The sequence below is a fragment of the Stegostoma tigrinum genome, chromosome 18, assembly GCF_030684315.1.
Source record: "Stegostoma tigrinum isolate sSteTig4 chromosome 18, sSteTig4.hap1, whole genome shotgun sequence".
NCBI classification, from domain to species: Eukaryota; Metazoa; Chordata; class Chondrichthyes; order Orectolobiformes; family Stegostomatidae; genus Stegostoma; species Stegostoma tigrinum.
In genome coordinates this window covers 2,820,505-2,844,831 of record NC_081371.1, presented here as the reverse complement: position 1 = coordinate 2,844,831, position 24,327 = coordinate 2,820,505, and the positions used below count along the sequence as shown (strand labels likewise).

At 44.4% G+C, this 24,327-nt stretch overlaps 1 protein-coding gene and 1 long non-coding RNA gene across 2 annotated transcripts in view; one reads left to right on the top strand and one right to left on the bottom strand.

Moving 5' to 3' along the window:
• tmem178bb (transmembrane protein 178Bb) overlaps window positions 1–17,585 on the bottom strand; it is a 304,690-nt gene extending 287,105 nt beyond the window's left edge. The window contains exon 1 of the mRNA XM_048549058.2: window positions 16,347–17,585. Within this exon, the coding sequence (XP_048405015.1) occupies window positions 16,347–16,725 (379 nt within the window). The 5' untranslated portion in view covers window positions 16,726–17,585. The remainder of the gene's footprint in view (window positions 1–16,346) is intronic.
• LOC125461087 (uncharacterized) lies at window positions 17,127–21,182 on the top strand. The gene is made up of 3 exons (XR_007249386.2): window positions 17,127–17,686; window positions 18,443–18,499; window positions 20,825–21,182. It is a non-coding gene; the product is annotated as an uncharacterized LOC125461087 (long non-coding RNA).
• The last annotated feature ends 3,145 nt before the right edge of the window (window positions 21,183–24,327 follow it).

Genomic DNA, 24,327 nt, shown 5'->3' with positions numbered 1-24,327 from the left:
CCTCCTCTGAACCCTCTCCAAAGCATCCACATCTTTCCTATAATAGGGCGCCCAGAACTGGACGCAGTATTCCAAGTGCGGTCTAACCAAAGTTTTATAGAGCTGCAACAAGATCTCACGACTCTTAAACTCAATCCCCCTGTTAATGAAAGCCAAAACACCATATGCTTTCTTAACAACCCTGTCCACTTGGGTGGCCATTTTAAGGGATCTATGTATCTGCACACCAAGATCCCTCTGTTCCTCCACGCTGCCAAGAATCCTATCCTTAATCCTGTACTCAGCTTTCAAATTCGACCTTCCAAAATGCATCACCTCGCATTTATCCAGGTTGAACTCCATCTGCCACCTCTCAGCCCATCTCTGCATCCTGTCAATGTCCCGCTGCAGCCTACAACAGCCCTCTACACTGTCAACGACACCTCCGACCTTTGTGTCGTCTGCAAACTTGCTGACCCATCCTTCAATTCCCTCGTCCAAGTCATTAATAAAAATTACAAACAGTAGAGGCCCAAGGACAGAGCCCTGTGGAACCCCACTCACCACTGACTTCCAGGCAGAATATTTTCCTTCTACTACCACTCGCTGTCTTCTGTTGGCCAGCCAATTCTGTATCCAAGCAGCTAAGTTCCCCTGTACCCCATTCCTCCTGACCTTCTGAATGAGCCTTCCATGGGGAACCTTATCAAATGCCTTACTGAAGTCCATATACACCACATCCACAGCTCGACCCTCATCAACCTTTCTAGTCACATCCTCAAAAAACTCGATAAGGTTTGTAAGGCATGACCTACCCCTCACAAAGCCGTGTTGACTGTAAAAATGACTGTAAAATGATCCATCTTGGTGGAGAGAGTGAGGCAATAAGTGTTTGATGTTTGAGTTTTTTCACAAGTAGGATTGTATAGGCCCAGATCATCCTAAACTGCCCAGGTACTGGGAATATTGCCACTGACTGCAAAGATTATCGTAACCTTTCTACACCTGCCTTCTGTTCTTTCTGAAGGGGTCAATTGGGCACAACACTTGACCAGCACCAAGGCTGCCCCTCTGATGGTAGAGATGGTGACAAACTCACTGAGATGGGTAAACTGATATCCCATTTTGTAGGCGGCGTTATTTCAGGGCACGAAGCTCAAACTGGCATGATTATCAGGGCCTTGGAAACTGAAGCACAGACATCATTCATCACTGTCTGATATAGTACTTGCACTGAAATCACCCGGGATGAATATCCTCTCCAATAATTGACACATTCATGGAGAGTGTTGTGGGAATGCTTTGTGGCAAGATATCATGAAACAGAGTGTCATGGGACCATACAGTTGTCCAGCATGGAAACAGACCCTTCAGTCCAACTCAGCCACGCCAACCAGATATCCTCAATTAACCTAGTTGCATTTGCCAGCATTTGGCCCAAATCCCACTAAACCCTTCCTATTCATATATTCATTCAGATGCCTTTTAAATGTAACTGTATCAGCTTCCAGTACATCCTCTGGCAGCATATTCTATACACGCACTCCCTTCTGCATGAAATAGTTGTCCCTTAGTTCCCTTTTAAATGTTTTCTATCTCACCTTAAAACTTTGGCCTCTCATTTTGGACTCACCCATTCCAGGGTAGTAGACGTTAGATATTCATGCTAACCATGTCCCTCATGATTCTACAAACCTCTATAAGCTCACCCCTCAGTCTCTGATGTTCCAGGAAAAATAGCCCCAACCTATTCAGCCTCACCCTATAGCTCAAGCCCTTCAACCCCAGCAACATCCTTGTAAATCTTTTCTGAACCCCTTCAAGTTTGACAACATCCTTCTTATCGATGGGTGAACAGAATTGAATGCATCAATATCCTGTGCAGCCTCAGCATGACATCCTAACCCCCATACTCAATGCACTGACCAATAAAGGCAAGCATACCAAATGCCTTCTTCACTATGCTGTGACTCCACAAGTGGTTATGAAGGCACAGATGATCTTGACATAGTCATCTTTGGATGACAGACTCAGGGAGACGAGACCTGCTGGCTCCACTGGCCGTGTTAGCTGGTTACTCAATGCAAAACCTACACCGCATGCACTACAGCTTTCAGTACTCTTTCCATGCCGAGAGAAAGTGTAACCAGCCTCTCACGTACAGCCCATGCAGGATCCAATCCAACTTCTTGTGCAGCAGTAACATCAACATCAAGCTAGTGCTGTTCGCTGTGAATCAGTGCCATGTGGGTCTTGGGGAGGGACTCAGACCTCACATTCCAGCTTCCAAACTAAACGATAACCTCTCTATAGTAAAGATAACAAGGTGTAGAGTTGGATGAACAACTTCTGAAGAAGGGTCTAGACCCAAAATGTCTGCTTTCCTGCTCCTCTGATGCTGCTTGGCCTGCAGTGTTCATCCAGCTCCGCACCTTGTTATCTCAGATTCTCCAGCATCTGCAGTTCCTACTATCTCAATAACCTTTCTATGTTCACAACGTGGCCTCCAATGGCTTTGGAGGTGTGACTCTGAACCATCCCTCTCGACATGAACAGAAAATGGTAGCCCACATATTTGGGACTAACTCACTTGATAACTTGAAGGAAACACCAATCTCAAATAGGGAGTCCATTCCTGGTTCTGCACTGAGTCAGAGTTCACTCCCTTGGCCATTACCGCTTGGCATTGTTAATATTGACAATGTGCTGCTACGATATGGCATTAAGGGGGCCGAGAGTCAGTAAAAAACAGGGTCAGTGACAGAAATGACAGCGGGAGGGAGACAGCAAATGGAGCTGGGAGGAGGGTTGGTGCTGTTATTCCTGGGGAAGGAGGGAGTGGGAGGTCGGGACTGGCCCTGAGAGGCTCTCTTTGCTTCTGTCCGGTTATCGGGGGTTGGTACTGCACTGGTGTGGGGCCAATTCTTTACTTGGCAGGATTTCACTACAGCGAGGAGTTATTTTTGAGAGATCTAGAGCTGTGAGTCGAGGGTTATTGATGGATCATTGGGAGATCTAATACTCTGACGAGGGGATTTATTATTGTGGTGGGGGGTGATCTGCAGAGGTGAGGACCTGTTTGAGGCCAGTTTCTGCTGTTATGGGTGCTTTGGCTTTGACAAGGTGGTTTAGTTTTGAGGAATGGGTTCAGCTCAGGGAGTTAAGTTGCTGAGGGACTAAGCTTAATTTTTCGAGGTGTGGGCTTTATAAATAAGGGTGATTAGGGGCTATACTGGACAAGTCCCTCCAGTGCCCATCAGTCTCCAAAGGCCTTAGCTGTACTGGTGGACACTGCCTGCTCCCAATAACTGGAACCGCAACTGCAGATGTAAGGGGTTATCAGTCAGGAACTACGACCCTTCCCACGGCCAGTTGCCTGTAACTCACGGTCATTCCGGCCAGGGCCAGGACTAGGCTCACAAGGAGGCCCTCTCCCACACCCCACTTTGCACAGGATGTCCCTTTCCTAGCAGCAGGGGTCGAAACGCAAACAGAAATTTGAAAGCAGCTCGTTTACAAAAGAAAAATCTGAAAGGGGGCAGCAAACGAAGATATTCAACATAACTTTTTATCCAAGCCATGGTACCCAGTGAACCTATTTAACCTCCTATTGCATGGACTGCCATGTGCCACAATTCCCATCCCAGGTCTCTGTCGGAATGGGGTAGGATTGTAGAGGGCTCTCCAGTGAGGACCCCTGCTGTTGGAAGGCGATTCTGGTTTGATTGTCTGCTCTGTCACAATTATAACATCACCACTGGCTTTGACAAGAAAATTCAGTTTTATTTGATATGATTTATTATTGTCACATGGATCTAGATACAGCGAAAAGCTTTTTTTTGCGGCAGCGCAGGCAGATCATGCCATACAAAGTGCTTTAGGGTAATAGAACAATGTTGTGGCTGCAGAAAAGCTGTACGAAGAGCAAGGTCAACATTAAATTTGAAATTTGAGAGGTCCATTCAGAAGTCTAATAACAGCGGGGAACAAGCTGTTCTCAAATCTGTTGTTGTGTGTGTTTAAGCTTTGTACCTTCTTCCCGATGGAAGAGGTTGAAGTAAACTATACACAGGGTGGGAGGGATCTTCGATTGTGTTGACTGCTTTTCTGATGCAGCATGAAGTATAGATGGATTCAACGCGAGGTTGGTTTGTATGATGGACTGGGCAGTGTTCACAACTCTCTGGAGTCTCTTGCGGTCCTGGGCAAAGCAGTTGCCATACCATGCCACGATACATCCGGGTAGAATTCTTTGTGTCGTTCATCAATAAAAATTGTGAGAGTCATTGAGGACATGCCAAATTTCCTCAGCCTCTGAGTAAGTACAGGTGTTGTGCTTTCTTGAACATTGCAGCAACACGGGTGGTCCAAGACAGATTGTTGGTGATCATCACTCCCGAGAGCTTAACACTGTCGACCATCTCCACCTCAGCTCCCTTGATATAGGTAGGGGGCGTGCCCTCTAGCTTGCTTCCTGAACATGATGACCGCTCCTTTGTTTGTTTGAAGTTGAAGGAGATATTGCTATCTTTACATCATGCCACCATACCTCTTTTCTGTATTCTGTCTCGTCATTGTTTGAGATCTCTTGCCTCTGCATCACAAAGTTGGGGTTTCAAGTACAACTACAGAGTTGGAGCCCATCTTACAGCGGGTAAATGAACTTGCAGCATAGCACTAGACCACAAAGGCAACACATCAAGCTTGCACAAAGCTCTCTGGCACTGCCTGAGGTCAGCCAAGGTGATATCAAAATGCAAGATTTTCTTCACTATTCAGAAGCAGTTGGCACTATAGGCTTGGGCATTTTCTCAAGAGTGCTGATTTGGTTTACAAAGTGAGTAGCTGAGCTGTGTTTGTAGCATGTATTTTCTCTGGTCTCAGACTGAAGTAATGAGTGGTTATGTAACACTGGAAACCTAACAAGTAAAATCCCACAAGGAAAAGAAAAAGATGTCAAAAATGATGAGCTGATCGAGAAAGCTTCTCAATGAGGGAACTGGGTTGCTTATCTAATGTGTAACTTCTCTCTGGAGCCCTCTGATTAGTCTATATTTCTGTTTCAGATGCTAACTGAGATTCTCTGCATTCTGTTTTATCTTGAGCACTTTAACATCTTATACTTTATCCTTTTTTTTAGTTCCATGGAAGTGGATGTTGTTTTTGCCAGCATTTATTGCTCAACCCTAATTGCCCTTGAACTGATTTGCACTTTAGGCTATTTGAAAGGACAGTTAGATGTTAATTAAATTTAGTCTAGAGACACATGTCAGCCAGACATGGTAAGGTTGGCAGATTTCCTTCCCTAAAAGGTCATTGGCACATCAATCAGCAGGGTTAGTATTAAGCAATGTTCTTTTCATTGCTAAATACTAACCTTGTCGATTGGTTCATCAATGTCCTTTAAGGGGAGGAAATCTGCCAGCTTTACCTCGTCTGGCCAACACCTGTCTCTAGACTGTAATGTTCTTTCTATTACAGATTTTTTAAAAATTGAATTCAAATTTCACCACGATGAAATTGAATCCAGAACATTTATCCTGAACCCCAGGCTACTAGTCCAGTGAGATAACCACTATACCATCATCTCCTCCATAGCTAACTAAGAGAACAATGTTAATTGCAAGTCCTAGAGACTCTCTACTGTATAATAAACAGATACATTGTATCTGGAATATATCAGAGCATTCCACCATCCTCTGGCTTCAATGGACTTATACCTGCTGTCTGAACATTTGCAGACTCTGTGTCTATATTGTTTATTGGTCACATTCCATTAATGCAGAATCTGTGGTGTAACTGCAGTTTATGCAATAGCAGTTTGGATTCCAATCACCTGTCAGAGACATCGTAAAGAAGAAATATTTCCTACAGCTTTAGGTTCACACCAGTTACAATGTAAATTTAATCCCCTCACACTGCCCACCAGGAAATGAGTGTCACTCAATATCTGTGCTGTTAAGCATAAATATAAGCAACAAAAAACCACTTTAGTTTAATAAGCTCATTTTAATTTTGAGTAATAGCATCAAATTTGAGCTATCGAATTGATTATAGAACTCACCTAATTTTCTCTTCCAATGACATCAACAGTTAGTGTATAATGGGTGATTACTTTAGCATCAGCAACTTCACACCATTGCTCAAAGCCAAAATGACCTAATATGTTTCTATTACACAGCACAGGAGCTGATTCTGAGGAAAGAATATTCTCGAGAATTCGAGCATTGCAAATTAAGACACCGTGATTGTGTTATTTACTGATCTCTTGCAATTCTGCCTAAAGTGCATGCAGCATTTGTGTAAGGGCACAGACAAGTCAAGATTAATTAATCACAATTGATTACTTGCTGGAATTCCGCCACTAAGATTTTTTGGTGTCAGGCACAATGTACAAGACAACTTCTGATTTTAAGCCTTATCAGGTTACCTATGGGTATTAATAAATGCTGTTAGCTGTGATTTACTTAATGTTCCAGCTATTAGCAGCAAGGTGTCTACACCACAAAAATTGCTATTCACGCCTGGGCCAGCTTCACCTCAGCAATGAATGATGTAAGGGGGAATGCTCAATAGAACGTGGAAACATTTCAGCACCAGGGACAGCTCCACTATTTCAATAGTCTTCACGAGCCGCACATCCCTTCAGTCAGTGCTGCAATCTCATTTCAACACAATAGGCAGCTCCAAACGGACCTGTCTCTTTCACTAACGAGTGGGTGGCACTCACTGATTTTCAAAGAAGCATTCAGTCACAAAATGCTACAAGCCGTTGTAACCACCCATCTTCTTCATTGAATCTAAGCATTATTGATTTCGCCACACCAACAGTCTCAATAAGAACAGAGGGCATTTAAAACATATCTATTGGTACAGCATAAAACTAATGAATAACAACATTAATGAGTAGGCTATAATAATTCCAAGATGGCACAACATTAGCAGGAAGCCTAGTGTTCCCCTCTTAGTACTGAAGCTTTAGTATAGTGACTTTAACTCAATGTGGCTGAGGACTGGGGTTGTACATCTGTGTGTGTGTGTGTGGGGGGGGGAAGGGGGTAGGAGGGGTGTTAAGTTGCTAATTACATTAAACTCTTCCCTCATTTACACCTGATGCAATGGACATGAAGGCATATAATGCAGGAGCAGATCCATATTCTTGCTCAGAGACACCACATGGTGTAGAGGGTGGCAATGGACTGACCTAATAGCATTTGATAGGAGAGTGTAGAGGGAGTTTTACTTTGCATCTAACTGCTAACTATACTTGTCTGAGAGTCTTTGACAGTACAGCGTAGAGTGAGTTCTATTCTGTGTCCAATCTGCATTGTATCTACCTCCAAACTGTTCTACAGTATTACATTGTACTCTTCTTCCTGATTCTTTCTCAGGAGCTATTGAGAAGGTTGTCTCATGTGTAACTCCAACAGCTCAGCAGGGAAAGAATCATCGAGAAAATTCTGAGGGAGTGTAGCAGCCGGGAGAGAATTACTATATCTTTCAACGCTGCTGATACGCCAGCAACACTGCTGTTACTGAAAAACTAAAAGCCTAAACTGAATATCCTAGCTCTGTGGGAGCTTGACCACACTCATTCAAGCTGCTTCTATTATTTCAACTTTATAAGAAAAAACACAAGACCTCAAGCTGTTTACTGTATGGGCTTGGTAGATTCGTCATTATCACAGCATTAAAACCTCCACTTTAAAAAAAACCCCAGGATAAAATAACCCCTTAAAACCATAGTATCATTGCTGTCTCTGTCAATGGGCAGGATCTTGTCCTCTAGATTCAAAACTCTCTCAACAAATCATCACTCACTTTTTCAGATGCCCCATTGTTTGGCATTAAACAAAGAGCTCAGTCACATGATCATGAATAAAGTCTGCAGCAATGGCTAAATCAGCACTATGAGAGAGCAAGAGAAAGCTCTTGGGCCAGTCGGACAGATGAACCGACTTGTAAATTCTTTGTTTCAGAGCCCTTTGTGAGATGCAACAATAGCAGTTACTGAAGAGGAGAATCCAAAGTAAACCTTCAGAATCAGAATGTTACCCCTGGCTAGCATTTAAACAATTAAATCAGAGAATCAAACAGTGCTGTGGTTTCAATCGAAACGTGTTGATAAAACTCTATGCATGTCAAACTGTTTGTGTTCCTAATGGCTAGCTCCCATACTGTGCAAAGAACTATTGTCCTATTATCCATTAATAATCAGGCCAGACAGAAAGGGTCACCATTAGCTCTGGGGAATAAACATGAAATTCAGAGTACTGATGCTAAAACATTTTAAAACATGATCTGTCTTACTCCGTGGCTCTTCCTCGCTGTGACACACAGATTCAACTCAGGAGCTACTGTCATCTCAGACAGCACTAAGCGCAGTGTTATGGCACCACAGATTTTCAAGTTAGATGGAGAGGAAGGAGAATTTGGACATTTAAGAAAAAAACTGGAAAATGCAGGAGAAAGTCAGCAGGTCTATGAACAGATAAAGCGAGTCAACATTTCAAATCCGGTGTGACTCTTCTTCAGAATGGAAGAAATTATCTGTTTTAGGCTATTGAAACTGGCATGGAGAGGGGCAAGTGAAACAAAAGAAAGGGAGGTTAAGGAAAAATTCAAGGGTGAGGAAGAACAAGGTGAAAGAGACAGACAAAAAATGGGAAAAACTGTCAGATAGAACTTCTTCAATTTCCTGCCAAAAACGTGGGAGCGGAGACTGGAATTTCTTCTGTGTCCAGACATGGGCTGCTTCAGTATCTGAGGAGTCATGAATGGTGCTGAACACTGTGCAATCATCGGCAAACATCCCCACTTCTGACCTTATGGTGGAGGGAAGGTCATTGATGAAGCAGCTGAAGATGTTTGGGCTGTGGGAACTTCTGCAGAGATGTCCTGGAGCTGAGACGATTGACCTCCAACAACCATGACCATCTTCCTATGTGTCAGGTATGACTCCAACCAGCGGAATGTTTGCCCCCCCGATACTCACTGATTCCAGTTTTACTTGTGCTCCTTGATGCCACTCTTTGTCGAATGCAGCCTTGATGTCAAGGGCTGTCACTCTCAAGCTACTTCTAAATTTCAGGTCTTTTGTCCATGTTTGAACCAGGGCTGTAACAAGATCAGGAGCTGAGTGGCCCTGGCAGAACCCAAGGTGGGGCAGCACTGAGCAGATTATTTCTGAGCAGGTGCTGCTTGACAGTGCCGTTGATGACACTTCACTGATAATCAAGAGGAAACTGATGGGGTATTTAATATGGATTTACCCTGCTTTTTGTGTGCAATGTGGGTAATTGACCACATTGTGAAGTGGATGCCAGGTTATAGCTGCATCGGAACAGCTTGGCTAGGGCAGCAGTGCATTTTGGAGCACAAGCATTCAATATTAATGTCAGAATGTTGTCAGGCCTCGTACCCTTTGAGGTATCCAGTGCCTTGATTTGGTTGTTGATTCTGCACCGAGTGAATTCAGCTAAAAACTGGCTTCTGCGATGCTCAGAACCTCGGGAGGAGGTTGAGATGGCCAAGTCCTGTTTGGTGGCTTGACCAAGTTGACACCTTATTTTCAGGTATGCGTAGTGCTGCTCCTGGCATGCCCTCCTGCACTCTCCATTGAACCAGGGCTGATCCCCTGGCTCAGCGGTAATTGTTGAGTCGAGGATATGCCAGGCTATGAGGTCATAGACTGTGCTGGAGTGCAGTTCTGCTGTTGCTGATGGCCTACAGCATCTCATGGATGCCCAGGCTTGAGTTGCTAGACAAAGTCTGTCCCACTTAGCATGAGTGATAGTGCCACACTTTGTGAAGGCAGGATATTGACCACCACACAGTCCTTGTGGAGACACTCTTACTGACACTGGCATCAGCAGATGTATCTACTGCTGGCAGATTGGTGACGATGAGGTCAAGCATGTTTTTCCCACTTGTTGGTTTCCTCACCACCTGCCGCGGACCCAGTCTAGCTGCTATGTCCTTTAGGACCCGAGCAGTTCGATCAGTGGCACTGCAGTCGAGATATTCTTGGTGGTGGCCACTGAAATCCCCCACCCTGAGTACATGTTGTGCCCTTGCCATCCTCACTGCTTCCTCCAAATATTTAAAGTTAGAAGTCACACGACGCCAGGTTATATAGTCACACAGGTTCATTTGAAATCAGAAGCTCCTTTGTCAGGTGAAGTCCTCCAAGTTTTCTTCAACATAGAGGAGCACTGCAGTATCAGCCAAGGGTGGATGGTACATGGTAATCAGCAGGTTTCCTGGCACATTTGACCTGCTTCACAGGTTCCTGAGTCAGTATTGAGAACACCCAGGGCAACTCCCTCTCAACAGTATAACAATGTTCTTCCCTCTTTGCTGGGTTTGTCCTGCCAGTAGGACAGGATATATTCAGGGATGGTGATGGTGGTGACTGGGACATTGCCTCTAGAGTATGATTCCATTAGTATGACTTTATCGGTTTATTGCTTGGCTAGTCTGTAAGACAGCTCTCCCAATATTGGCACTAGCCCCCAGATGTTAGTAGGAAGGACTTTGAATTAGGTTTGGGCAATTCATGTGAGCAACACTCACATTCCATGAAAGAATGTTGATCCATAAAGCCTGCTTTTCCAATCCTGAATAAGAGTGGTTTTGCTGAGAAGCCAAGTCTACATATTAACTGGATTGAGAAATGGGAAACAGCATGTGTTTCATACGAGTCATAGAGATATATAGCACGGAAACAGACCCTTCAGTCCAGCTTGTCCAAGCTGACCAGATATCTTAAATACATCCCACTTGGCAGCCTTTGGCCCATAACCCTCTAAATCCTTCCTGTTCATGTACCCATCCAGATACCTTTTAAATGTTGCAATTTTACCAGCCTCCACCACTTCCTCTAGCGGCTCATTCCGTATATGCACCACCTTCTGTGTGAAGAAGTTGCCCAAGGTCCCTTTTAAATCTTTCCCCTGTCACCTTAAACCTATGCCCCCTAGTTTTGAGCTCTAGTTCTTCATTAGCTCACCGAGCTGGCTGCTCTGTGGAATGCAGATGCTTCATCATCCCTCTAGGCAACACCACCACTGTGGCCTCCAATCGAAACATTAGCAATCTGCCTCCCTCCTCTGGTGCGATGGTCTTGTCGCTTCCGAGAGTTTTTTTGACATTATCCTCTTGTCCTCTTATCCTCTGCTCTGTGGCCAAGCAGTTACCAAATCCAGACCTCCCTACAGGTCATCCAGCTGGACTACACATATTCTGGAATTCTATCTCAACTCAGCTTTTCTAGAGACAGCAAGTCCGTAGAGGTCTCTCTGTTGCTCCTCCTGGAACTGCAGTCCTGCAGATTTTCCAACATTGGCAGGGAGCGCCGCCTGGCCTACATTCTGCATCAGGTCAAGTAACTTTGATAAACTTACAACCACTTGAAATATTGTCTAGTCCCACCTCCATGCGAATGCAGATAATAGCCAATGTTATAAACGCAAACCTAACACAGTATCTTTTCACCAGGTGCCTTTGGAAGATCAAAAACATCCTCCTTGAGCATGCCAAATACAGCCTTAATGAACACTGAAGTAAATGGGATATATTCCCCTTAGCAAAAAAAGGCAATTTCTCAATACACCATGGATAACTTGGTAGCCTTTGATCAATGAAAGTATAAAATTTTCCAGTCCTGACATTCTAAAATCAATCTCCAGGACCAGTGGTCTAAGCTTACTAATCACTGCTAACAGTTTAACATCACTAACCAATACCAGCAGTATGACTGACGAGTGCATTCATTTTAACATGAGCAATTTTGCTCGCGGACTAATGTACCTAACTAGTTGTTCCAGTCCTATATTGTCAACAGGCACTGTCTCATTAGCAAGGCTTCTGAATGTTAATGCAGAAAACAAGCATGTTCAGTCTACTGCCCTTAACTAGCATTCTGAGGTTGAGACTAACCACTGTGCTAATGAATTCTCTCTCACTGGTACTGCCTCAATCATGCCAGTAACCATTATTACCAAATTGCAAAAATTACTGTTGAATTATAATAACTCATATTCACAAACTAATACTAACTAATTGTACCAGTCTAACACTATTATTTGGACCTAGCAGTCTAATATCACTAAGTGCTAGTAATCCAACATTCTATTACTAGCCTCATGCCATTAACCTATGCTGGTCTTACATCACTAACCAGTGCTAACAAAAGAACATCACTAACCAGTGCTGCCTGAGAACAGTGACTACTGCCCACCATTTACTGTAGCTAACCAGTGCTAACTAGCTAACATCACCAGTTGGTGCTGGTGGTCCAATAGCATGACAAGCAATATTAACAATCTAACATGACCAACAAATACTACCAGTCCAATATCATTAACTATGGCTGATGCTGCCAGTGTAATATAACTAGCTGGTTCTAGCAATCTATTAATACCAAAAATTGTGGTTGACAGTCCAATATCACGAATAAGAGCTATACATCAAATGCCACAATCTAGTACTAGCGGCCTTACATAACTATCGGTAGCATTAAGCTAATGTCACTGAGAGTGATATCAGTCAAATGTTAGCTGTCATTGCTAACTAGTGTTGCTAATCCAATAGCACTAAATGATGCTGCCTCAAAACACCACACCTGTCTAAGCTCACTACCTTCCACAACAAATCTCATATCACTAATCAGGGACGTCATTAAAAGGTCAGTAATTTATTGCACAATTCCAAGATTATCAATTCTCAACTAAATGATACTAATTGGTGCTGCCAGATTAACTGGCACTCGCAAAGTCACTGTTCGTGCCAGGCACTGATAATCCACTGTCACTGACTGGTACTGATAATCCACTGTCACTGACTGGCATTGATAAGCCACTGTCACTGACTGGCATTGATAAGCCTCTGTCACTGACTGGTACTGATAATCCACTGTCACTGATTGGCATTGATAAGCCACTGTCACTGACTGGTACTGATAATCCACTGTCACTGACTGGTACTGATAATCCACTGTCACTGACTGGCATTGATAAGCCACTGTCACTGACTGGCATTGATAAGCCTCTGTCACTGACTGGTACTGATAATCCACTGTCACTGACTGGCATTGATAAGCCACTGTCACTGACTGGCATTGATAAGCCTCTGTCACTGACTGGTACTGATAATCCACTGTCACTGATTGGCATTGATAAGCCACTGTCACTGACTGGCATTGATAAGCCACTGTCATTGACAGACACAGTTAATTCAACAGGTGGAAACTGACTTTGCCATTCCAGTTTAACATTATTTGTGTCAGTTACTAAGAATGAGTTGGCAGCATCAGTTAGTGACAGTGGATTAGCAGAATGTGCCTCAGGGGTCAGTGTTAGGACCACAATTGTTTATAATTTACATCAATGATTTGGAGTTGGGGACCACACGTAGTGTATCAAAGTTTGTGGATGATGCTAAGAGGAGTGATAGACAAAGTGCGCAGAGGATGGAGTTTACAGACGGATATAGATAGTTTAAGTGAGTGAACAAAGGTCTAGCAGATGGAGCACAATGTTGATAAATGTGAAGACGTCCATTCTGGTAGAAATAACAGTAAAAAGGACTTATTTGAACAGTAAAAAAACTGCAGCGTGCTGGTGTGCAGAGGGAACCGTGTGTCCTTGTGCATGAAGGACTGAGGTTGGTTTGCAGGTGCAGCAGGTAGTTAAAACAAGTGGAATTTTGTCCCTCATTGCCGCAGGGATTGAGTTTAAAAGCAGAGTGGTTATGTTGCAGCTGTATACTATGCTGGTGAGGCCACATCTGGAATATTGTGCACGGTTTTTGTCTCCTCACTTAAGAAAGGGTGTTCTGGCACTGGAGATAGGGATGGCAGAGGATATTCACTGGGTTGATTCTGGAGTGCAGCGTTGCCTTGAGGAGAGACTGAGTAGACTGGGATTATATTCATTGGAATTTAGAAAAATAAGATTATGAAGGGAATAGAGAAGAGAAGCAGGGAGGACGTTTCCACTGTTGGGTGAAACTAGAACAAGAGGGCATTGCCTCAAAATAAGGGGGAGCAGATTTAGGACTGAATTGAGGAGGAACACCTTCACACAAAGGCTTGTGAATCTGTGGAATTCCCTGCCCAGAGAAGTCATTGAGGTTTCCTTGTTGAATGCTTTTGAAGTTAAGGTAGATCATTTCTTGAACAGTAAAAGGAATTAAGGGTTATGGTGAGACGCTGGGTAGGTGAAGCTGAGACCATGAAAAGATCAGCCATGCTCATACTGAATGGCAGAGCAGGCTCGAGGGGCCAGATGGCCGACTCCTGCTCTTAGGTTCTTGTGTTCTTATGTATCAGTTGGTGACGGTGAATCATCAGGGTCCATCGGTGACAGGGGATTGGCTGACTGACACTGCCAATTCACTGTCACCGAATGTCACAAACTGGTAAAGCTAACCGCTACCAGGAACTGGCATAGATAATCCAATGTTACTAACAAGCACTATTGTTTTTAATTTGATGAGTCCAGAGTACCTGTTACTGACTACTTTCTGCTTCTCATGCTATATATTGTTACTGGGGATTGTCTCACTGCAGAGTCTGAGATTTGAGTTATTCGTATCAGGCTTGAAACTCTTTACAAAGACAATCCAGCTGTGACTTCCACCCACATAAGTGTAAACCAGTCTCAGCTACAAATTGGTACCAACAGAGACACCCACCAACAACTAGCTCATGACGGAATGGACTGAAGATCACACTCACCCCAGAATCTGTCTCACTATTTCAAAACTGTGGGTTATAACATATTTCGATTTTCATTGCACCATCCCCCCACACCTGCACTCATTTCTTTCTGATGTGGCCCCAAACCATGAAATCTCCGGCACTCTCACCCTGCTCTTTCTCCAAACAGATCAAACCTGCGGTTGGCACAACCTTATGCCCACTTGTCTTCCCTCCTCTTCTTCCTGTCCATGGGGGTGCCCCTTGGTGTGAGGCTTGGCTGACCAATTATAAAAGGTGCCAGCCAACTGCCATCATTTGCCCAATTCCATTCCAGTTTGGACTTAATGTGATGACTTTAATCTTTTTGCTTTCTGGTGCAAAATTGAATTCCCATTCACAGCTAGTTCAGAACAAGTGGAGAATAAAATTGCATAGATTTATGTATGATTTATAGATTTAACCCTCTGATAATCTCTAATATTCAGCGAGCATGTCTGATTTACAATTTTGGAGAATTTACAAAGATTTTGTCCCCAGTATTGCTGGTTTGTTGGCCGGATAAGGCTCGATTAATTTCCAATTGCAGAAGCTTGGATTGGGGATCTCAACGAAGACAGCAGGGAAAGGGAGAGGGACAGGAGAGGGAATGAGGTCCAGAGAATGAGATCAGTTACAGAGTCATCGCCTGTTGGAGAATTGGGCATCGAGTGATGGCACCCAAAAACTGCTGTGGGGCATCCCTGCCCAATTTCCTGTCAACGCACTCGAAATGAGGGTGAGCAGGAAACAGTGCCCCAGTGGGAGCAAGTGGTTGTGAGGCAGTGGGGAAAATGTTAGGTTAATCAGGAGCGAAAATGGAAGTGAGTGGTTCGTAAATGCATTGACTTTCTCTTGGGATAGCTAGCAGCCCCATAGGAGCCTGGCTGCAGGAACCCCAGTTGTTCCAAAGGCAAGCTGGTCCGAAGAGTCTGCTTCTGTGCTGTATGGCTCTGTGAGAAAGCCTTCTGAGTGCAACTTCACACAAAAGTTCCTCATAATGTCCCTCCTCACCGCAACACCCACCACCCCTCCAAAACTCCCTGTTTATCCAAATCTCCTTGTCCAAAGCAAGGGGAGTGTGGCACCTCAACTATCAGTAAAGTGTAATTCCGTTTACATTCAGAACACTGGGATGCAGAGGGTTAAATCATGGGAACAGGTAGTCTCCGCTATCCAAGATTAAGGGACGACCCCACTGAGGCATGCAGGTTAATTCAAAGACCTGAGAGGTTACAGTGAGATCCCTGGGGTGCTGGCAACAAGGTGGTGGGTGGGTGCAGAACTCTACAAATTACAGCCAGCCTGTTCTGGAGGGAGGATGTCAACTAAAATATCATCACACAGAGAGTGGTGGCAATTTGAATTTTTCTCAGAGAAAACTGAAGAGCCGTAATACATGGATAATTTTGAAGCAGATTTAGTCAGGCTGAGGACTATGGAACCAAGGTGAGATTGGGCAACAGATTAGCCGTGATGTTATTGAATGATGGCACAGGTTCGAAGGGCCGAATGGTCCACACGTGCTCCTCAGGCATAACCAGACTGTTCCTTCACTCACCCACCCACCCCCACCACCAATCCTCACACACCCCCAGCCAAACCACCAACCCCCCTTCCCCCTTACCTTTGGCAATCAGTTCAGCGATGTCCTGGTCAAATCCCAGCCGGTGGCACTTCATCCACAGCCCGGTGTTGGTAGAATTGTACATGCGGCTGCATTCATCGGCGGCGCTCAGGGCGAAGAGCTGGCGCCGGTTCCTGGTGCCCAGCAGCTTTTCCTCCCAGCGGTCCAGCTGGCGGCGGCTGGCACGGAGGGGTAGGTTGTTGGAGGTGTAGATGAAGCCCGGGTGGTTGGTACGGCTGGCGTAGTTTTTGCAGCGCTCCCGGTGCCTCCTGGCATCGGTCTGGTACCAGTGGTCGGAGCAGATGGCCACCGCCAGCATGCCCAGGGCGCACAGGGCCATGGAGAGACCGGCGTAGAGCAGGAGCCGGCCAGCTGCCATCTCCGTCACTCCTTCAGCATCCCAGCAGGAGAAACACACAGCAGGCGGTGGGGGGAAGACACGAAGCAAGGAAAGAGAGAGAGACAGCCAGACTGTTACCACCAACCTCTGCAGTGTGGCATCTGAATGCCCCCTCCCCTTCCTTCGAATGGCGCTGATGGCACGGGCTGTAGGCTCACATCAAAGGGCTGGGCACAGACTGGGGCTATCTCCAGGCATCTGGTACCCCTCGCCTCAAGATCTGCAACTCTCCTCCACCGGGGATATATGCCCAGCGACAAAGGCTGAAGTCTTCAATGGGCACCTGCTGTTATTTTTCGAACCCCCCCCCCCCCCCGCAACTTCCCCGGTCTCTCCAACCTCCTTCTCCCCACACAAACACAGAGAGAAAACAAGGCACACACACAGAGAGAGAGAGAGAGGAATGGAACAAAGCACCAGGCTAATGTCTTTTCCTTGGTCGATCAGCTCAAACAGACCCTCCAAAAATCAAAATAGATGAACTGCATCCACAGAACAGACCCTGGCAGAAACACAGATATCGTGCAAAAGAGAAAGCCAGGCTTGAAAATCTTCCAGGAAATAAACACAAGAAAATTCAGGCAGAGGGAGAGAGAGAGAGAGAGATAAGGGAAAAAGAGAGAGAAAACCCTGATGTCATTGAGCCCAGGGCAGGATCATGTTTTATTTATCCACCTCCTTAAAGCGAGGGCGTCTCATCTTGCAGCTCTTAACAGGAGCTCCTCCATTCTTTGCCCCTTTCCTGAACGATCAGACTATGGGTTTGCAGTTGCTGGACTTCACCAGAGCAGTGTGACACTGAAGGGGAGGCACAGCTTTACCCTCTCGGATGACCCAATGCTGTGAAAGCCACGCCTCGTTGGCACACCGAGTAGGGGTTTGAACAATCCCGTGTTTAATATTGCGGCTCTTAAAGCGCACGCCGGGCGGATCGATTTCGGTCAGTAGACGTTAATTCAAAGGCCCCTTTCTCTTGAGTGATGGAGGGGGTGAGCTGTTCATTTTTCAAACCTGCTCAAGCAACGATTATTTAAATCCTGAAATTTATTAGATTAATACCCTTGTCAGTTTAAAATGCACAGTTAATCCACTTAAAGGGGATGATTTGGAATTAAATTAGCATTCTCGAATACAGTTGTCAAATTTTCTTGCAGGTCTGTTTATTACTTCCTTTTCAGCTTTATTTTATGGGGACATAGAAATCCATCGCCTTTAAGGATGGACAGCAGCCTCCTGAAGGGGGTCAGGTGTGAGACGGAGTAATAACAGACTGGCATCTTTATGGCAGAGAATTTTCTTTATTCATTTATAGAATGAAGGTGTTGCTGGCAAGGCAGTTTAATTGCCCATTCCTAATTGCCTGGAGAGCAGTTAAGAGTCAACCGCATTGCTGTAGGTCTGGAGTCACATGTACGCCAGACCAGGTAAGGATGGCAGTTTCCTTCCCTAAAGGGCATTTGTGAACCAGATGTTCTTTTCCTGACAATCAGGAATGGATTCACAATCATTGTTAGATTTAGAAAGGATTTGAACCCTAGGCCACCAGCATGTTATCAGGCTCACTAGATGTGATAATATCACTTGGTCATCGCCTTCCCCCTAATTCCTCCTAATGGGTTCTAAACCAGGACAGCCTCTAGACCTGGAGTTGTGAAGACAATAACTCTGAGCCCAGTTTTCCTGTTTCCACTCACAGGCTCAAGATTCAACAACCATCTGCATTTATGGAATGCCTTTAATGTCATAAAGCAAGGTAGGTGCATTATTAAACAAAATTTGCCGCCAAACCACATTACGGTAGACAATCAAAAGGTGGTCAAAGTGTTAGCTGTGTACCATCTCTAAGGTGGTTGTGTCCAAGATTAAATCCACTTGTTATAAGAGTTCCAATCACAAGAATAGCTAATGGGTGTTACTCTGTATTTGGAGCTGGGCAGAGCTATCTGAGGTAGAATTCACACAGTGAAATGTGTTGGGGGTCAGATTGGGGTTTTGGATGGCAAGGCAGAATACCACCATGTAATGATAGAATCCTGACCAGTGAGGTTCTAATGAATTTCTTGAGAACAGTGTCATGTAGACCGTGTATCATTGAGTCATACAGCACAGAAACAGACCCTTTGGTCCAACCAGTCCATGCCAAGCATAACCCAAACTAAACTAGTCCCACCAGCCTGCTCCTGGCCCATATCCCTCCAAATATTTCCTATTTACATGTTTATCCAAATGTCTATTAAATATTGTAATTATACTCACGTCCGTCATTTCCTCAGGAAGTTCATTCCATGCACAAACCATCCTCTGTGTAAAAAAATTCAACCCCCATGTCTTTTTTTAAATCTCTCTCCTCTTACCTTAAAATGTGTCCCCAGTCTTGAAATCCCTCATGCTAGGGAAAAAAACAACAATCCTTAACTCTGTGTATAATGCTTATTATTTTGTAAACTTCCATATGGTAGCCTCTCAACCTCCTATGCTCCAGTAAAACAAACTGCCAGTCTATCCAGCCTTTCTTTATAATTCAACTCTTCCATACCCGGCAACATCCTTGTAAATCTCTTCTGCATGCTCTCCAGCTTGATAATATCCTCCCTACAACTAGCCACAAATCAGGACATGAGAGGAAAGATGCTTCTAAGCAAAGTTACTCGGAATGAGAAGAGTAAAATGGATGACAAGAAGGACATAAAAAACCCTCTGAAATCCTTCAGACAGCCACTCTCAATCCATGAGTAACAATGACCGGGGTTGAGGAAAGGTCAGAAGGTCAGAGGCAAAAGGACAGGGAGGGGAGTCAGCTGAGAAGTGAGCTTTCCTGAAATGTCCTACCAGGAATTTCACATAAGTCTTCAAGATTCTGAACGGGACTTGTCAGGGTCAATATGAACTGGGTTGGGAATCTAGAACAAGGAGATGTGGACTCAGTATTAGGGCAAATCATTTAGGACCGAGATGAAGGGAAATATCCTCACTGAAAGAGTTGTAATTCTTTGGATTTTTCTAAGCAAGAGAGTTATAGATGCCCCATTATTGAATATACTGAAGACTGAGATAGACAGATTTTTTGGTTTCTCAGGAAACAGAAACGCAGAAAATAGGTAGAGGTGTAGGTCATTCAGCCCTTATGCCTGCTCCCCCGTTCAATATGAGCATGGCTGATCATCTAACTCAGCCCCCTGTTCCTGCTTTCTCCCCATCCCTTTGATCCCTTTAGCCTGAAGAACTATATCGAACTCCTTCTTGGAAACATTCAATGTTTTGGCCTCAGCTGCTTTCTGTGCCGGAGACTTGCAAGGGTACACTACGCTCTGGGTGAAGGATCAAGGGGCATGGAAGAGAGGCTAGAGGAGCAGGCAAGTAGGATAGGAGCTGAAGATCAGCCACGACTGTATTCAATGGTGGAGCAAGTTCAATGGGCTGAATGGCCCACTCCTGCCCTGAGTTTTTTTGGGATTTGTGAATAGTTGGTTCTGCTAAAATGGATATCCTGACAACATGAATTGGCTATAACATGGCTGATGAATAGGGGAACACTATTTCTAGAACCTGAACTAGTGTTGGCTATAATGCAATTCCATCAGGGCATGGAGGAGAATGTGTCGATATCATATGATCATTTCATGGGGACATCGTCCTGAGCGATGTGAGCACTGAAAGAGTCAGCATCACGTGACTATAATGTAAAGTTTTGTGGCGAAGCTGCCAGTGTACTCAAGGAGTATGTGATGGCATTTCCTCCAAAAAAATGTTAATTGACAAAGAAGCCTGCAACTTAGACCAAATTCTCAATTTGAGTGAGACAGGTTTATACTGGAAGCAAATGTCGTCAAGAACCTACATTTCCATGAACGAAGCACATGCTGCAGGCTTTGAGGTGGCAAAGGTTTGAATGACTGTGCTGCTGGGTGCCAGTACCAGTGGAGACTTGAAGATTAAGCCCGTGATGGTGGTACAACTCTGCCAACTGGTGAGCCTTGAAAGGTTACCATATGTCTACTCTAGGCGTCTACTTTCGGTCAAGGAAAAGAGATTGGGTGATGGGGCAAACTTTTTTTGACTTCATTGTTGATGTTTTTAGATGGTACTGCAAGAAAGAAAATTTGGATTTCAAGATTTTCCTCATCCTGGATGATGTGCCAAGCCATCCATCCAGCATTGGCGAGATTCCTGAAACCCTATGAACAGCTGTTTCATGAAAGAAGAAAAAGAGCAAAGCATCAAAAACTGGATGTCTTTTTTAAGCCAACCGCCAAGAAACAGTCAGAAGACAATGACCCATAGCCACTCACTTCTGAATTAATTATTTTTCACCCTAACCCTTCAACCACAAATGTAACTGAAGGTGATGAGGATGATGGTGGTGACCCTCAGTCCCTGCATTAACAACAGAGCAACCTCAAAACTTCCTCCCCTATCAAGTCATCTGCAGATTTTTTTTCAAGGTACAGTGTTAGATTTACTTTTATTTCATAATTAAATATGAATTAAACATTTATTCAAACTGTACTATCCTTTGTGTTAGGCTTTTGAGTGATTTTTGAATGATTTTGAGTGACTTTTTTTGGAGGTCTACCCCAACCTTGCTTTTCCCTTGGGCCCTGTTATTTCTATAGCACGATTTTCTATAAAGCAATGTTGTGCAGGAACGCAACTATCGCGTTATAGCAGACCGACTATATTCTTTTCTCCACAGTCATCCCCACAGAAAGAAAGAACTCTCTGTAGTGTCTCTATTGTGCCTGGGCCACCACAAAGCAATTACTTATGGCCATGTGGTAACTATTGTCATTTTGGAAAATGCGACAACCAATTTGCACATGGCAAGATCCTATGAGCAGCACTAAGATAAATGAGCAGATAATCCAGTTGTTAAGAACCTGATACAATTTACATATCAAACAGGAGAATGACCCAGCTGTTCTTCAGAATAATGCCCTGGGACCCGTTCTATGTCACGCATTAGCTCCATACACTTTTACCAGCATGAATGACATAGCAGGCCACTAAAAGAGGAAGCAAGAGCTAGTAAACCGTGGTTGCAGGTCAATCATCTTGTAGTGACAGTGCTCCCACCTATCGGCTGCCCTTGTCCTTCCAGACGATATTGTTCATGGGCTTAGAAGGTGCTTGATGAATTATTGCAGTATACCTTGTGGATGACACACACTGGTTATATGCGTACCAATGGTGAGTAGAGTGAATAATGAGGGTGTTGGATATGATGTCATTCAAGGAGGCCACCCCGGATGATGTCAAGCTTCTTGAGTGTTGTAGGAGCTGCACCCATCCAGGCAAGTAGGAAATATTCCATCACATTCCTGACTTGTGCTCTGCTGGTGGGGACCATGCTCTGGAGAGTCAGGAGGTGAAATACTTATCACAGTATTCCTAGCTTCTGGCCTTCTCTTGTGGCCACTGTGTTCATGTGGTGAATTCATTGAGTTTCTGCTCAGTGGTAGCCCCTAGGGTGTTGATAGTGGGGTTTCAGTGATGGTATCACCATTGAATGTAAAAGGGAAGTGGTTAAATTGTTTCTTATCAGTGATGGACTGGCATTTGTGTGGCACGAATGTCACTTGCCACTTGTCAGCCCAAGCCTGGATATTGTCCAGATCTTGTTGTGGTTGAACATGGACTATTTCATTGTCTGAGGATTCACGAATGGTGCTGAACATTGTTGAATTGTCAATGAAAATCCCCACTTCTGATCTTATGATAGAGGGTAGATCATTAATGAAGCAGCTGAAGATGATCTGGGACACTAGCCTGAGAAACTCCTGCAGTGACGCCCTGAAGCTGAGATAACTGACCTCCAACAACCACAACCATCTTCCTATGTGTCAGGTATGACACCAATGAACTGAGAATTTTCCCCCGAGTCCCACTGACTCCAGTTTAGCCAGGGGTCCGAGATATCACATTCTGTCAAATTTAGCCTTGATGCTAAGTGCAGTCTCTCTAACCTCACCTGTGGAAATCAATCTTTTGGCCATGTTTGGACCAAATATGTAATGAGTTCAGATTGCCATGAGGGTATGTTATAATGAGATAACAAATTGTGGAGCTGGATGAACACAGCAGGCCAAGCAGCATCTTAGGAGCGCACAAGCTGATGTTTTTGGCCTAGACCCTTCATCAAACCCTTCATCCAATTTTTCTGATGAAGGGCCTAGGCCCAAACCATCAGCTTTTGTGCTCCTAAGATGCTGCTTGGCCTGCTGTGTTCATCCAGCTCCACAATTTGTTATCTCGGATTCCTCAGCATCTGCAGTTCCTGTTAGCTATGTTATAATGAGGCCAGTCTTTCCTGATTTTCTGGCTGGGTGTTCATTACTTCTGATTACATTTCATTGTAATTAGTGGTAGAATTCACTTCTCTTATCTTGCTCTGTCTCCATTGGTGTATAAATGTGCACAACAGTAACATTTGTGCATTTTATGTGGAATCTAGTGGTGATGATACAATAATCTGGAATTAAGAATGTAATGATGACTGTGAATCCATTGTCAATTGTTGGGGAAAAACCCATCTGGTTCACTATTGTCCTTTAGGGAAGGAAACTGCATCATTATCTGGTCTGGCCTACATGTGACCCTAGGTCCACTGCAATGTGGTTGACTCTAAACTGTCCTCTGGGCAATTAGGAATGTGCAATAAATGCTGCCTGGTCAACCACACCCTCATCCCATAAAAGAAAAAGCATGAATAAGTGAACTGGAAGAAACATTCCCCTTGGTGGAAAGGTCATTGACCAGAAGGGTGCACATTTAAGGCAAGAGGCAGAAGGGTTAGAGGGGAAATGAGAAAAATCCTTTTCAACCAGAATAATGGGAATCTGGAACTCACTGCCTGTATGGATGGTAGAGACAGAAACTCTCATAAGATGAAAAAGGTATTTAAATGTTCACTTGCAATGCCAAGGCACACAAGGCTATGGGCCAAGTGTTGGAAAATGGGATTAGAGTAGTTAAGTGCTTGTTTTTGATCTACCAAAGGGCCTTTTTTCCTTGCTGTAGACCTCTATGACTCTGAGTCGATGTTTAGTCCAAAGGTTTTCATCTTGCCCAGCAGCCAGGGCATGGTACCACACTGGAACCATGTTTACATCTCCCAAGTGCTGATTTTCATGATGGTTTTGGCCTTGTGGATTGGGCTTGTCAAGGATCAGACTTTCTTTTGGCCAGTCCCATCACATGTACATCCTCAGATGTACTGCCCTTTCTTGACTGGCGCTTATTGCTAAGGTGATTTCTTAACCAGCTAAATGCCAAATCCAGTGAGACATCCAGCTATTGACCCATGATGTCAAACTCAAAGGCAGCCACTGAGGACTGAAAAGTCAGGTCAAACCCCATGCTCAATAGTAAAGCAATGCATCTGCTGGACTTCTGCAACAGCTATACATTCAGCATTAAGAATAGCTTTTTTGAATACAAGTTCATGGAGGTCTCCAGGTGCTAACACCTCGAATGAGATTTACTATATATTCGGCAGCAGGGGATGGATATCCTAACAGGACTTAGAGTTGACTAGATATCCCAAACTAATCTAGTCCCATTTGCCAGCATTTGGCCCATATC